Source organism: Rhinoderma darwinii, chromosome 11, assembly GCF_050947455.1.
Source record: "Rhinoderma darwinii isolate aRhiDar2 chromosome 11, aRhiDar2.hap1, whole genome shotgun sequence".
NCBI classification, from domain to species: domain Eukaryota; kingdom Metazoa; phylum Chordata; class Amphibia; order Anura; family Rhinodermatidae; genus Rhinoderma; species Rhinoderma darwinii.
Genome location: NC_134697.1, coordinates 13,255,057 through 13,267,806, shown reverse-complemented (window position 1 = coordinate 13,267,806; position 12,750 = coordinate 13,255,057). Strand labels below are relative to the sequence as shown.

The following is a 12,750-nucleotide window of genomic DNA, read 5'->3' as shown; positions in this document are numbered from 1 at the left end:
CACACTGTGAATCGCCGACACGGATTCACAGTGTGACCGGAATGAAGTGACAGGAATGAAGGGGAGCAGCTCTCGTATGAGTGCTGCGGCCCCTTCAAAACAGCTGATTGGCGGGTCCCGGGAGTCGGACCCCGCCAGTCAGGGCTAACCTTACCTTCCTCTTCGGCCGCGGCGGGAGTTCTGTCGTCTCGATGCTGTGCGCGGCGCATAGCGCTGTGACGTCATGCGCTGCGCACAGCGCTTGAAGTCAGGACCTCCGCTGCGATCCGGAACCAGGAAGGTAAGTAAAGTATGTTACTATAGTAACAGTGGCCCGCGGCCCGAGTTACTATAGTAACTTTTTATTGATGTGGTGCGGGGGGCCGTGGGCCCCCCTGGCTTCGGGGCCCGGTCGCAATTGCGACCGCTGCGACCCCTATAGCTACGCCAGTGCAGGGCACTTCTTTGCAACGTAATTTGAGCCGTAATTTGAGCAGATCAAGATTTACGAGCGTCACAGACGCCTCGCATTATGCAAGGAGGAGCTTTTACGTCTGAAACGACGCAGCTGTTTTCTCCTGAAAACAGCCTGTCTTTTCAGACGTAAAAGCCTCTCATCGTGTGCACATACCCTAAAGGTTATGTAGACCTGTGAAATCATCAGGGTTTTTAAAAATAAAAATGTGTATCAGTGTGTTTGGTGTTCAAATACTTTTTGTTAAAAACAATGTTATACTTTTTGAGATACAGCTGCTTTGTATTCTTTAAATAGAGCAGCTGTATCTAGCCCTGAGACCTGAATCCGTCATTTCAGCGGCACTGACGGGTTCAGTGTCAGTGGGTCCTCCTGCGTGTCTCTGATCGAGCTGTTATCGATCACATCTAAGTTCATAAGATGTGATTGATTGCAGGTGGATCCTGCGTGTGATGTGATGTCTGTTCTGCTTCACCAACAGTCCCAGCGTCCCGCCATGTACAAAACGTTACATCTTGTTACATATCCATTTAATTCTAATGTATCCTCCCTGACTGCTTACACCATCATTATTCAGATAAACATATTCGATATTGTTGTGTGACGATCTTCTGATTGGGAATCTGGAATAAAAGAAGACATATTGTTTATCAGCAGATCAGCACGCTTTTGTCATATACCTGCCTGTGTTATAAACTGCTGCTCCCTGAATAACTACTTGAAGGGGTTGTCAGGTTTCAGCAAATGTTATTTTAAGGGTGTATGTAATATGTCAGAACTTTAAACACTTAAAGGGATTGTCCAGGCATGGGGTGGTTTTTCATACTGATGACCTATCCACAGGATAGGTCACCAGTCTATGATTGGTGGTGGTCCGACACCCAGAACTTGCACTAATCAGCTGTTCCGACTGCCTCTGAGCACCGGATGTTATTCAATGTATGCAGTTGCCGGCGTCAGAAGCAGATGGCTCCGTACACTGACTAGTGGCCATGCTGCAGAACAGCAACTCTGCTTCTATTTCCCAGTACTGCAGCTCGGCCGCTATACTGTGACCGGAGCCATCTGCTTTCAGAACGTACATCTGGTGCCCAAAGGCAGCCGGAGCAGCTGATCGGTGCGGGGTCCAGGTGTCGGACCCCCACCAATCATTTACTGATGACTTAGCCTGTGGATAGGTCATCAGTACGAAAAATGGTCCCGTACCTGGACATTACCTTTAATGTGGCAAGAATTTAAGGACTATAGCTCAGAACTATTGTGGTCATGTGATGGTTACACAGGTGTACGGCTCGTTACAGTATATGAATCAGAACTGTGTCTTCTAATGATCCCAGCAACTGTGTGTCCATCACATGACCATGTAACGAGCTGTGCACCTGTGTGTCCATCACATGACCATGTAACGAGCTGTGCACCTGTGTGTCCATCACATGACCATGTAACGAGCTGTGCACCTGTGTGTCCATCACATGACCATGTCTCGAGCTGTGCACCTGTGTGTCCATCACATGACCATGTCTCGAGCTGTGCACCTGTGTGTCCATCACATGACCATGTAACGAGCTGTGCACCTGTGCATCCATGACGTGACCATGTAACGAGCTGTGCACCTGTGTGTCCATCACATGACCATGTAACGAGCTGTGAACCTGTGTGTCCATCACATGACCATGTAACAAGCTGTGCACCTGTGTGTCCATCACATGACCATGTAACGAGCTGTGCACCTGTGTGTCCATCAGATGACCATGTAACGAGCTGTGCACCTGTGTGTCCATGACATAACCATGTAATGAGCTGTGCACCTGTGTGTCCATCACATGACCCTGTAAAGAGCTGTGCACCTGTGTGTCCATCACATGACCCTGTAAAGAGCTGTGCACCTGTGTGTCCATCACATGACCCTGTAAAGAGCTGTGCACCTGTGTGTCCATCACATGACCCTGTAAAGAGCTGTGCACCTGTGTGTCCATCACATGACCTTGGACAGAATTTTATTCACTGGTAACAAACAATGATGTAACAGCAAGTAGATCTTGAAAACCATGAGGAATTGATACAGAAAGTATATTGGAAAATTGTATCACTTTTAATAACACAAACAAATAACATTAATTTCCGGAAACTGGACAATCCCTTTAACACTTAAAGGGGTATTACAGTTTCAGCAAATAAATGATACAATTTACAACATACTTTCTGTTTTAGTTTCAAGATCTCCGTTTGGTGTCATTTAATTGGAGCCATGAATGATTACTTCCAAAGGATAAAAATGTGTTCTGGTCATATGATGATCACACAGGTGCATGTCTGTAAGTGCACGGTTGGAGAGTGTAACACTTGAGTCCCCTGTCTCACAGCCGCACTGATCTTAGTGTACGTGCAGCATGACCGCCTCTTAAAGGGCCAGTGCGTGCGAAATTCATGTGTTTTGTGGGAGAACCCCTTTAAGTATTTCATTAATTAAGTAATTACGGTAAATAATTTCAAAGGAATATCGTTTTAGAGAAGACAGGCTAAATTAGTCAGAGTGATCCCTGGCGCGCACTTGGGCAGGAAATCAGCCACACATCAGTCAATTGAAATGATTCACTTCTTTCTGTTTTATCATTTAATATGCCTTTAAGGATCCCTTGCTTCCTGTGACATAGCCATTAGGGTAAATGATTAAAGTCTGGTGCCCTGCAGCCGCCACTAGGGGGAGCTCACTGCATTTGACTGTATAAATCTGTATGTAAAGAGCTCCCCCTAGAGGCTGCTGCAAGGCACCAGAATTTAAAATTTTATCACTAACCTCTAAATCCACCTATGAAACACACGTGATAAAGTTTGCGTAAAAGATTGCCAAAATGAGATCAATGGGGGATATTTTACCTTGATCATCATCATGAAACCCAACAATTTTAGAATTGGCCCTTTAAAAAAAACATACATTTCCCTTTGGATTCATTAATAATTGGAGGCAAAAGTCGATAATAGTGCAGTGTATCATAGGACATGGAAATGTGTAATTCACTAAGTCATCTGAGACTGAATGTGTGAGAACTTCCGATAGACAAGAGAGGGCAGGGAACAAGCGCAACATTAGGTTATGTGCACACACAAAACAAAAACTTCTGAAAATACGGAGCTGTTTACAAGGACAAACAGCTCCTGATTCAGACATTTTTTATTCAAAGTCGCGTATTTCACTGCGTTTTTAACGGCCGTTTTTGGAGCTGTTTTTGTATGGAGATTATGAAAAACGGCTCCAAAAATATCCCAAGAAGTGATATGCACTTCTTTTTCGCGGCCATTTTTTTACGCAGACTTTTTTCAAAACGGCCCGTGGGAACAGGACGACATTTTTCCCATTGAAATCAATGGGCAGATGTTTGAAGGCGTTCTGCCTCTGATTTTTTGGCCGTTTGCAGCTCGAAAAAAGGAAGAAAATAAGCAGTGTGCACATACCCTCAGTGTAGGCCCGGCATGACTGGGTTAGCAGGGAGTAGTGGCTCAAGGTCCGGGCAAGGTCAGGGCAAGGTCAGGTCAGGAAGAGGTAGTAGGAGGGAGAGCAAGAGAGAAGGGATTGGTTAATAAGAAATAATAATCTCTTTGTTTATGTTTTTTACCTGTTTCTGATGCAGGAGAAAAGAAGAAGCAGCTCATTCTGTCCGGACCAGCAACCACCCGCCTGCCCGCCCTGAGGTCTGAGAATCTTGGAGTTCGGGTAAAGGCTTTCCTCTCCATCTTCCTGACATGACATCCGGCAGTAGGGAGGTCTTTCAGGGCACTTTCAAAAGAGCCGTTTGTTGGAAAGGGGGCAGTCTGAGGTATGGCACCCCTGCTGGTGGATTGGGATTGTAACGGAACGGTGGTCTTCCCCACAGGGATAGCTCTCGGAAACTGGGGTTAAAAGTATGCAGTACCTGCGACATATTTGTTACCCTCCTGAGTCGGCGCGGTGCGGCTGGGGGGATAATTTTCCAGTACTGCGCAACAAGGTGCCCTAATAGACCTCCCTAGGAGTAATTATTGTTGATATATATATATATATATATATATATATATATATATATATGTGTGTGTGTGTGTGTGTGTGAATGCTTACATGTTTTTTGACCTATATATATATGTTTTTAGTTATTTACTAATGGGTGTAATTTAATAAAGAGGCTGTGGTGGTTATAAATTTTCCACGGTCACTCGGCGAGTCTGTCTATTATTTCAAAGGTTGGGGCTTACAGGGTAAGGGGCGGAGGGGGAGATAGGTAGAATTCATATTCGGAATGACTCAGCAATACTCTTAGTCATGTAATTTTGTAGATATGTATATATATATATATATATATATATATATATATATATATATATCTCACAAGGTGACTTACAAGTTTTCATTGTATGATGTTCCATTAGTCCAAGTCCAGGACTTATTATCATCTGTTCTTCTTACACCAATCCAGCGATTGTCTGAACCCTTAAACTGGAACAAGAAATCCTGCCAAAAATAAAAACCGATCTTATTATATATAATCCTGTGTGGCCATGAGCTGGTTAGAGATGTCATGACTCCATGTTACTTCTATACATAACTTTCAGTTACTCACCAGTTCCTTTTTGTTATCTATAATCGCCAACGATGCATTATGTGAATTACAGTATCTCTGGCTGTTTCTCCATGTATCATGTTCTGTAGAAAAGAAGTAACACTTTCCCCTGTACCAGATCCAGTCATCCTCACATGGAGCAGAGTTCTGGTTCTTCATTTCAGTTACTTCATCTATAGACCAACACATAATCATTGGCATCAATTCACCGATTTATGTTTAGAGTGAAATCTTTTTTTTTACAAGATATAAGATCCATATTAAAATAAAAATTCCATTAGACACACTGGTTTACTGAAGCACACACTATAGGCTGACATTTCCTGTTTTCTGCAGCTCACTTTTCAGCTTTGCCGTGTAGACTGGGTCAATATGAAATCTCATCAAACTAAAATTCCAACGGTACAAAATAACGTCACATAAGTGGACTTGTAGCTTTCATCAATATGCAATGACCGACCAAGTTATTATCAACGTGTTATGGTAACAACATATAGATGTAACAATCCTTATCTTGATGTTTCTTGCCACTGTGTATTTAACAAGTGAAAAGTAAAAAATGCTACATCGGTAGGAAGTTTTGTGGAATATATCTACCAGGAAGACATTGCTAGCAGTGGCAGATTACCATAGGAGCAGTTACAGCTCCCACAGGGCCTGAGGCCTTCAGGGGGCCCATGGATGCCCACAGAGTTAAAGCACATTGCAGTTTTGTTACAGTTTTTACCGCAAATTGTGATACAAAAAGCTTTGTGAAGGACCAGCAGACAAAATGTCACATGATCATGTGGGCAGGTCCTGATGCTAGAAAGTAAAGCAGCAAGACTGTAAGCTGCTATGTAGTGTATGGGGTCTGTATTATTTTAGGGGGTCTATAATAGTTTAGGGGGTCTCTTCTTTTGCTCTGTATTAGTTTAGGAGTCTGGTCTGTATTTAAAGGGGTTGTCCGAGATTTTTTTTTTTTGTACATTTAAAACCACATTGCACATATTTACAATTGCATAAAATACTTACCCGTGCAATCTTGCTTCTGTTCTCCGCTCGGGCTGCTTTGTCCTTCTGCTCACATGAGCTCGGACGTCACCTTTTCAGCCTCCACCACTGTCGTGTCGTATCCTGATCACATGGTCTCGTACTGTCAGGGATCATTACCATGTATATTGTTTGAAAAATATTATCCTTACATATATATATGTATATTCAGTATATTACACAAAGAGATTGGATTCATGGAGCACAAAGAGCCTGCATAACACGCCTATGGAAGACACCGCCCCCTGGAATGCAAAGAGGAGTGTGCAGAAAAATTTACAGGAAAACTTACAACAGAGGAGCCAATGGGACTTAAGCAAGTCCCACATCTCGAGGGAGGGGCATGTGTCTCCTCTGTCTGTTTCTTTGTTCTGAATAAAGTTCAGTTCTCCTCTTTTCTGATGAAGGGAAAGTGTGTAGCGAACATTTCTGACTCGTTCACTTCTTTCCAGGCATGCCTTCAGCTTTCAATTTACAGAGGTGGTTATTCGGCGTGAAATGACAGGGAGAAAGGAGCTTCCCTGATATACGGACCTGACATTTGGCGCCCGAACAGGGACCTCACTCGAGGAAATATCAAAATCCGGACAACCGACAAGCACAGGGTGAAACAGAGGACTCAAAGTTGCCCACTGAAGGAATTTGATCACCTCCGCAATAACACGGTAAGCGAATTGATTTTATAAACCTTCGTCTTATCTGTGTTAGTGGACAGTCTTGTGGCGATCTGTAGAACCCTTTTGTTGATTTCCTGGATTATCTCAGGCGACAGAGGTGATATTTTCCGCTGTGAGGTTGAAAACCTGTGAGACCTTAGTCGCGCCCGACTAACCATCCTCTGGGTAATTAGAGTCTAAATAAAAGATTATATAACCGACCGGAGAGCTGCAGACTGTGAAATTTTAATATTTCCAGCGAGGCCAGAGAGTCTAATTAAAGATTTTTATATCCTAGCGAGATGTAATAAATTACATTGCAGACTAGAGATGATACTATTTCGGCGAGACTTAGCGTTGGAGTCTGTGAAATTATAATATTTCCTGCCAGACCAAGAGTTGCAGATCGAAAATTGTTATATAAATTACGTGTATAATATAGACTGTTAGAATGGATGGTTTACGGTCCATATTCAAATCATCAGGATCACCCGATCCTATTCATGATTTGGTGAAGTGAATGGAAGTTAGGAATAAGAAAGGTATTGTATGTTATATGTATTAGAATACACAGGACCAGCCGACGCCCGGTAATGGCTTCCGTACCTCATGTTGAGTGTGTCCTCATTGTGGGTGGGAAACCACCCCCCCTTCACAGCTGAGCAATGTGTTTCCAATGGGAGAGGCTGCCCCACCCGCCCCTGATGTGGCCACGCCCGGCCCAACCAAATCAGTATGAAATAATCGCCTTGTTAATTTTGTCATTTGTAGTGTTTTTTTCTATTTACAGAAGTTCCAGTCTAGTTCACTGATGAAACAACACGTCATCATAATATAGAGATGGTGGCCGACAGATTGTACTGTTACAAATTATGTGGTTGATGTTTTGAACGTAGATAATTCCTATACAATAGTGTGATGAATGATTGCAGATACGTATGTTGTTTTGCCGGCATTGAAAGTGTTAAGATTGTGAGACTAGATGCTGTGAGAAGCTGTGAGTGTGTGACCCCCCTCCCTCCCCCCTGTAGTGTGCTGTGTTTGGGAGGAGGTGGGGGGCTGACTGGGTGCAGTCTGCAGGGCTGATGAGACAAAGGGATTTCAATATGCACTGCTGAGAGATATATATATATATCAGTAATGTCTACAAACTGAAATAAATTCCTTCTCTTTGCGCATGCGCTGTTGTTTATAAAAGTTACGATATTTATGTGTTATGGTGTGATCAGATTTCATGTGTTTTGATGTTAATTCAGATGTATTAAACTACAGATACTGTGAGACACGGGGTTTTGAAAATGTATGTGCCCCCACCGTTCCCTATTTTTATATACAGTTTATTGGTTTGCAGTAATTAATGTTATCAGATATAATATTTTCTGTTTTTATTGAATAACTAACTACAATTGTTTTGTTTTTGATTTCACACTTGAGTCATGTCATTGTAAAGATCAAATGTATTTGTCAGGAAAAAGTCATTTTTGTTTCAGGCTGTTGTACATTACAGGGGGTTAAACTAGTGTTATGTTGAGATGTAGTTTTGAACTCTGCTACATTACTTTCGCAGAGTCCACAAAGGGGGGAATGGTGAAGGAACTGATCAGGTACAATTTTGGTTTGTTTTGAGTTAATTAATTTGGTTTCAGGAGATCTAAAATGTGTAAGAGACCCCAATGAGTAATCCAGATTAAATGTGTATGAGAGTAACCTACATTTTGAGGTTTTTCTGTGTAGATGGTTCCAGATCCTTCCAGAACGGTGAATATGGCACTGGGTATGCTGTGCTGTAGTCTCCACCCAATATGAGGTATTGTGTAAGAGACCATCCCCCTCCAGCAAAGGTACACAGGAGGCAGAGGTGACGTCACTCACAGATGAGTCTTTACAGATTTAGATGGGGGAGAAGGGAAAAAATAAAAAACTTGTCTGGACATTGTTAATTTGATGTAAAGTTTTTAGGAATGTTTTATTTTTATTTGTTTTTGTATTAATCAAGTATTTGCAGAACCTGATAAAAGTGAGATTCTCAAAGTATTCTGGATTATCAGATGAGTGTGGAGAAGTGTATAACATTTGGTTTTATTTTAGAGGATGAAGACGCCACCCCTTTGAGATGTTATATATATATGTGACATGGGTTTCTAATGTAAATTTGTAATAAAGAGATATTTTATTATACAGTATGTACAAGACAGGATACGAGGCACCAGGTAAATTACCCAGAAACCACTCTCACCTTCTTGTTCATCTCAAGGAGCGGAGCTGAAGGTGTTCGCTGAGGCTTGTAACCTGGCAGAAGGTAAGACGGCCGACATTTACACTGACTCTAGGTACGCTTTTGGCATCGCCCACAATTATGGGCCCATTGGTAGTAGGAACTTTATTGGATCATCGGGTAAGCCAATTGAGAGAGCGAGAGAAGACAGACCCGACAACAAGGGTATATGCAGCCAGGTGTCAGTAAATTGGCTTGTCCCTGGATAGAATAATGCCACCACTAGGTTTGTAGCAGCCGGCATGATGTTCGCACGGCATGACATAGGTAAAACAGCAAAGGTACCTGTGAATAGTGCAGCCCGGCCAGATTAACAGTCCCAGCGACTGCAGAACATACAACTACCCGAGGTAGAAGTGTATGACAATGTGCTCGTGTGTGTAGACCTGTTCTCGGGGGGGGGGGGGGGGGGGGCCTGAAGCCCGGCCTGTATTTTCCCCACTGCAGACGTTGTGTGTAAGTGACAGGGGAACAATGTTATCCCAAGTATTGACCTGATGTTTGTACAATAAGATGTTAGCAGTTCTCTAGACGTTGTCCCAAAGTTAGTTTGTTTAATAACTGTATTTAAGAAGTGTTGTGGGAATATTAAATTCTGAGGTTAAGTTTTATGTAAAATTCTAGACCAGCCTTAGCATTGGACTATTAGAGTAATGCGTCAGATAAAAGGTACAGAAGCAGAATATTCCCATTCGAAAACATGTTTATTTGTTTATTTTTGTTGTGAAAGGGAAATTTTATAGCAGAGAATTCTGTGCAGTGTATATGTGTATGTATAGATATGTATATAAAGAAGAAGAATCAGTTTGTAAGTTTTAGTTACTGACCAGTGTGAACGTTTAAAATAAATCTGTCATTGTTAATGTTCTTCTTCAAGTTAATTATCTGATTAAGATCAATTACTGATTAGGCTATGAAAAGCTTGTTCTTCACAGAAAGAGTCCAACTGGGAGCGGAAGGCGTGAGAACCAGATTCTAACAGAATGTGGACGGATAAGGGAAGATGAACCGGTAACACCCAAGGCACTCTTGATGGCACTTGCATTGATGGTGTATGACCTCACATATGCCCCAAGACTGCAAGGATCGACGTGGTAAGATCTAATTGGTATGTCCCAGGCTTTACAGCTGATGCTGCTAAATTCTGTTAGAGCTGTTTGATTTGCCTACAGAACAGTCCTGGCAGACCGGTGCCAACCTTATCATACCCGCCTCCCCCGAAGAGAACCGACCTTGAGAGGCCTTCCCAGGTAGAACGAACCAGATTAGAGTAAGAAAAATAGGTTTAAGACACTTGTCAGATAAACATGTGGAATCTGTGTATGTTTCTGTGAGGTGGAGATGTTCTAGGCAATCAGCTGAGATCAAGGTACAAATCCTGCTGAAAGGGTATCACCAAGTGTAAATGAAATGTACCCAATAATTACACATCTTCTAGGTGCCCTGTCCATTGTAACAGAGAAGTTTTTCCTTATATAAAGGTGTTTGATGTCATTTAAGGGCCTGACATTATTGTATGTACTTAGAACAACGTTTATATTGTATGCGGATGATGTTATCACCAGATTAGTATTTATTTTAACAATTGACAAGAGTTGGGGGTCCCCAGCAAGTGCCAGTAAATATGAACTAAAAGACTTTTAACACGATGAACTCCATCACTGAGATGCGGCAGGCACAGCCTGAGCCACTACAACGCGTTTATCATGAACTGACGGCAGTGTCACAATTCTAAGCGGCCGCCCAGACAAGTAACTTGCCAGAGGAAGAGTACAGATGCGGAGGGTTTGATAGTCACAATACAACTCCACTAATCCGCCTACGTGGGATCTCACCCCAGGCTCACAACATGAGGTGCTATGTACAGCCTGATGACGTAAACTAAAGTAGACGGTGTCGGACAGATGAGAAGGACCAAACCAAGTCCTGATGACATCAGCAAAGATCAAAGTAAAGACCAAAGACCTGAGTGAATCCGTCAGCAGGATCAAGTGTTTTGATAAGTAAGTGACTAGGAGGGGGTAATAATAACTCCCCCACTGGACACCAACGTAGTCTGACTCCACAATAGTGTGGGTTACCCTGAGGGTGACAGTCAGTGAAGAGCAGAAGACAGGAGAAGAAGAAGACGATGGTGTACAGGACTGGCAATGAACTGATGGGACCCGAAACCTGAGGGTGATAACATTATGATTATTAATTGAGGCCCTATTGTTTATAATGTCTGAGGTTTATAATTATAATGTGTGTAAATATGCCACGGTGCTGCAAATTACAATCTGAGGAGTTTTGTGTGGAGGCGTGAGGTGAAGGTCACTGTGCTGCCCATGACCTGTTATATCTGCAGGGGTAAAAGTCCCATTAGGACAGTAAGTGACAGTGCGACAGTTGTTACCATTAATAAAATGTAGACCGGATTAATTATATATATATTACAACCAGCAGCGGTTTGTAGATTATATCAAGACAACCATCCTGTATCCAGAGGAGAATAGGGAAAGTTAGGACCACTCCGACACCTTGGAAGTCCAGGTACAAAGGGGGGTTACTCATCAGGAGTGGCTCGTCTCAAGCTGGTGAAGAAATCCAAAACCCCTACCCGCCTGGTTCGAGTGGTCAGTGGTAGGTTGCTAGGCAAGACTCAGGGATAGAATAATATTTTTAAGGGGGACTGTCAGGGATCATTACCATGTATATTGTTTGAAAAATATTATCCTTACATATATATATATATATTCAGTATATTACACAAAGAGATTGCATTCATGGAGCACAAAGAGCCTGCATAACACGCCTATGGAAGACACCGCCCCCTGGAATGCAAAGAGGAGTGTGCAGAAGAATGTACAGGAAAACTTACAACAGAGGAGCCAATGGGACTTAAGCAAGTCCCACATCTCGAGGGAGGGGCATGTGTCTCCTCTGTCTGTTTCTTTGTTCTGAATAAAGTTCAGTTCTCCTCTTTTCTGATGAAGGGAAAGTGTGTAGCGAACATTTCTGACTCGTTCACTTCTTTCCAGGCATGCCTTCAGCTTTGAATTTACAGAGGTGGTTATTCGGTGTGAAATGACAGGGAGAAAGGAGCTTCCTTGATATACGGACCTGACATTCGTACCAGCGAGACCTCGGATGGTATACGACACGGCACTTGTCACGTGGTGTACATCGGCTTGTTCTGCTTCACAGCCCATAATGCGCATGCGCTGTCACTGCTGTTCTCGCGGTCCCTGCTGTTCTCGAGATAACAGCAGGGGCCGCGCATGTGCGTTACAACAGAACAAGCCGATATACACCACGTCACAAGTGACGTGTCGTATGCCCGGCAAAGAATCCAAGATCAACAAAGCGGCAGAGCCAGAGCAGAGAGAGACGTCAACAGTCAAGTTCCCCACGGCAGGATCTGGAAATGGGGCCACTTTGGAAAACGTAAGTATATTACAAATGTATTTACATTTATAACTTACATGCATTAAAGGGGTTATTGAAAATATGATTGTATCTCGGACAACCCCTTTAAGGGTCTGGTCCACGGACTAGATTCGTTTAGGGGTCTGGTCGTGTATTAAATTAGGGGGTCTGTGTCTTGGCTCTATATTAGTTTAGGGTGTCTGGTCTAGGCTCTGTGTTAGCTTAGGGGGTCTGGTCTGGGCTCTGTATTAGATTAGGGGGTCTGGGGTATGTATTAGTTTAGTGGGTCTGGGACCTGTATTAGTTTAGGGGATTTGGGGTCTGCATTAGTTT

The 12,750-nt window shown here is 42.9% G+C and overlaps 1 protein-coding gene across 1 annotated transcript in view; it reads right to left on the bottom strand.

The window, feature by feature from the left end:
- Positions 1-261: 261 nt before the first annotated feature.
- LOC142663603 (uncharacterized) overlaps positions 262-12,750 on the bottom strand; it is a 23,022-nt gene continuing 10,533 nt past the window's right edge. The window contains exons 5-7 of the mRNA XM_075842351.1: positions 5,047-5,219; positions 4,828-4,937; positions 262-1,077 (exon numbers count right to left, since the gene is read on the bottom strand). Of these exons, the coding sequence (XP_075698466.1) occupies positions 963-1,077; positions 4,828-4,937; positions 5,047-5,219 (398 nt within the window). The 3' untranslated portion in view covers positions 262-962. The remainder of the gene's footprint in view (positions 1,078-4,827; positions 4,938-5,046; positions 5,220-12,750) is intronic.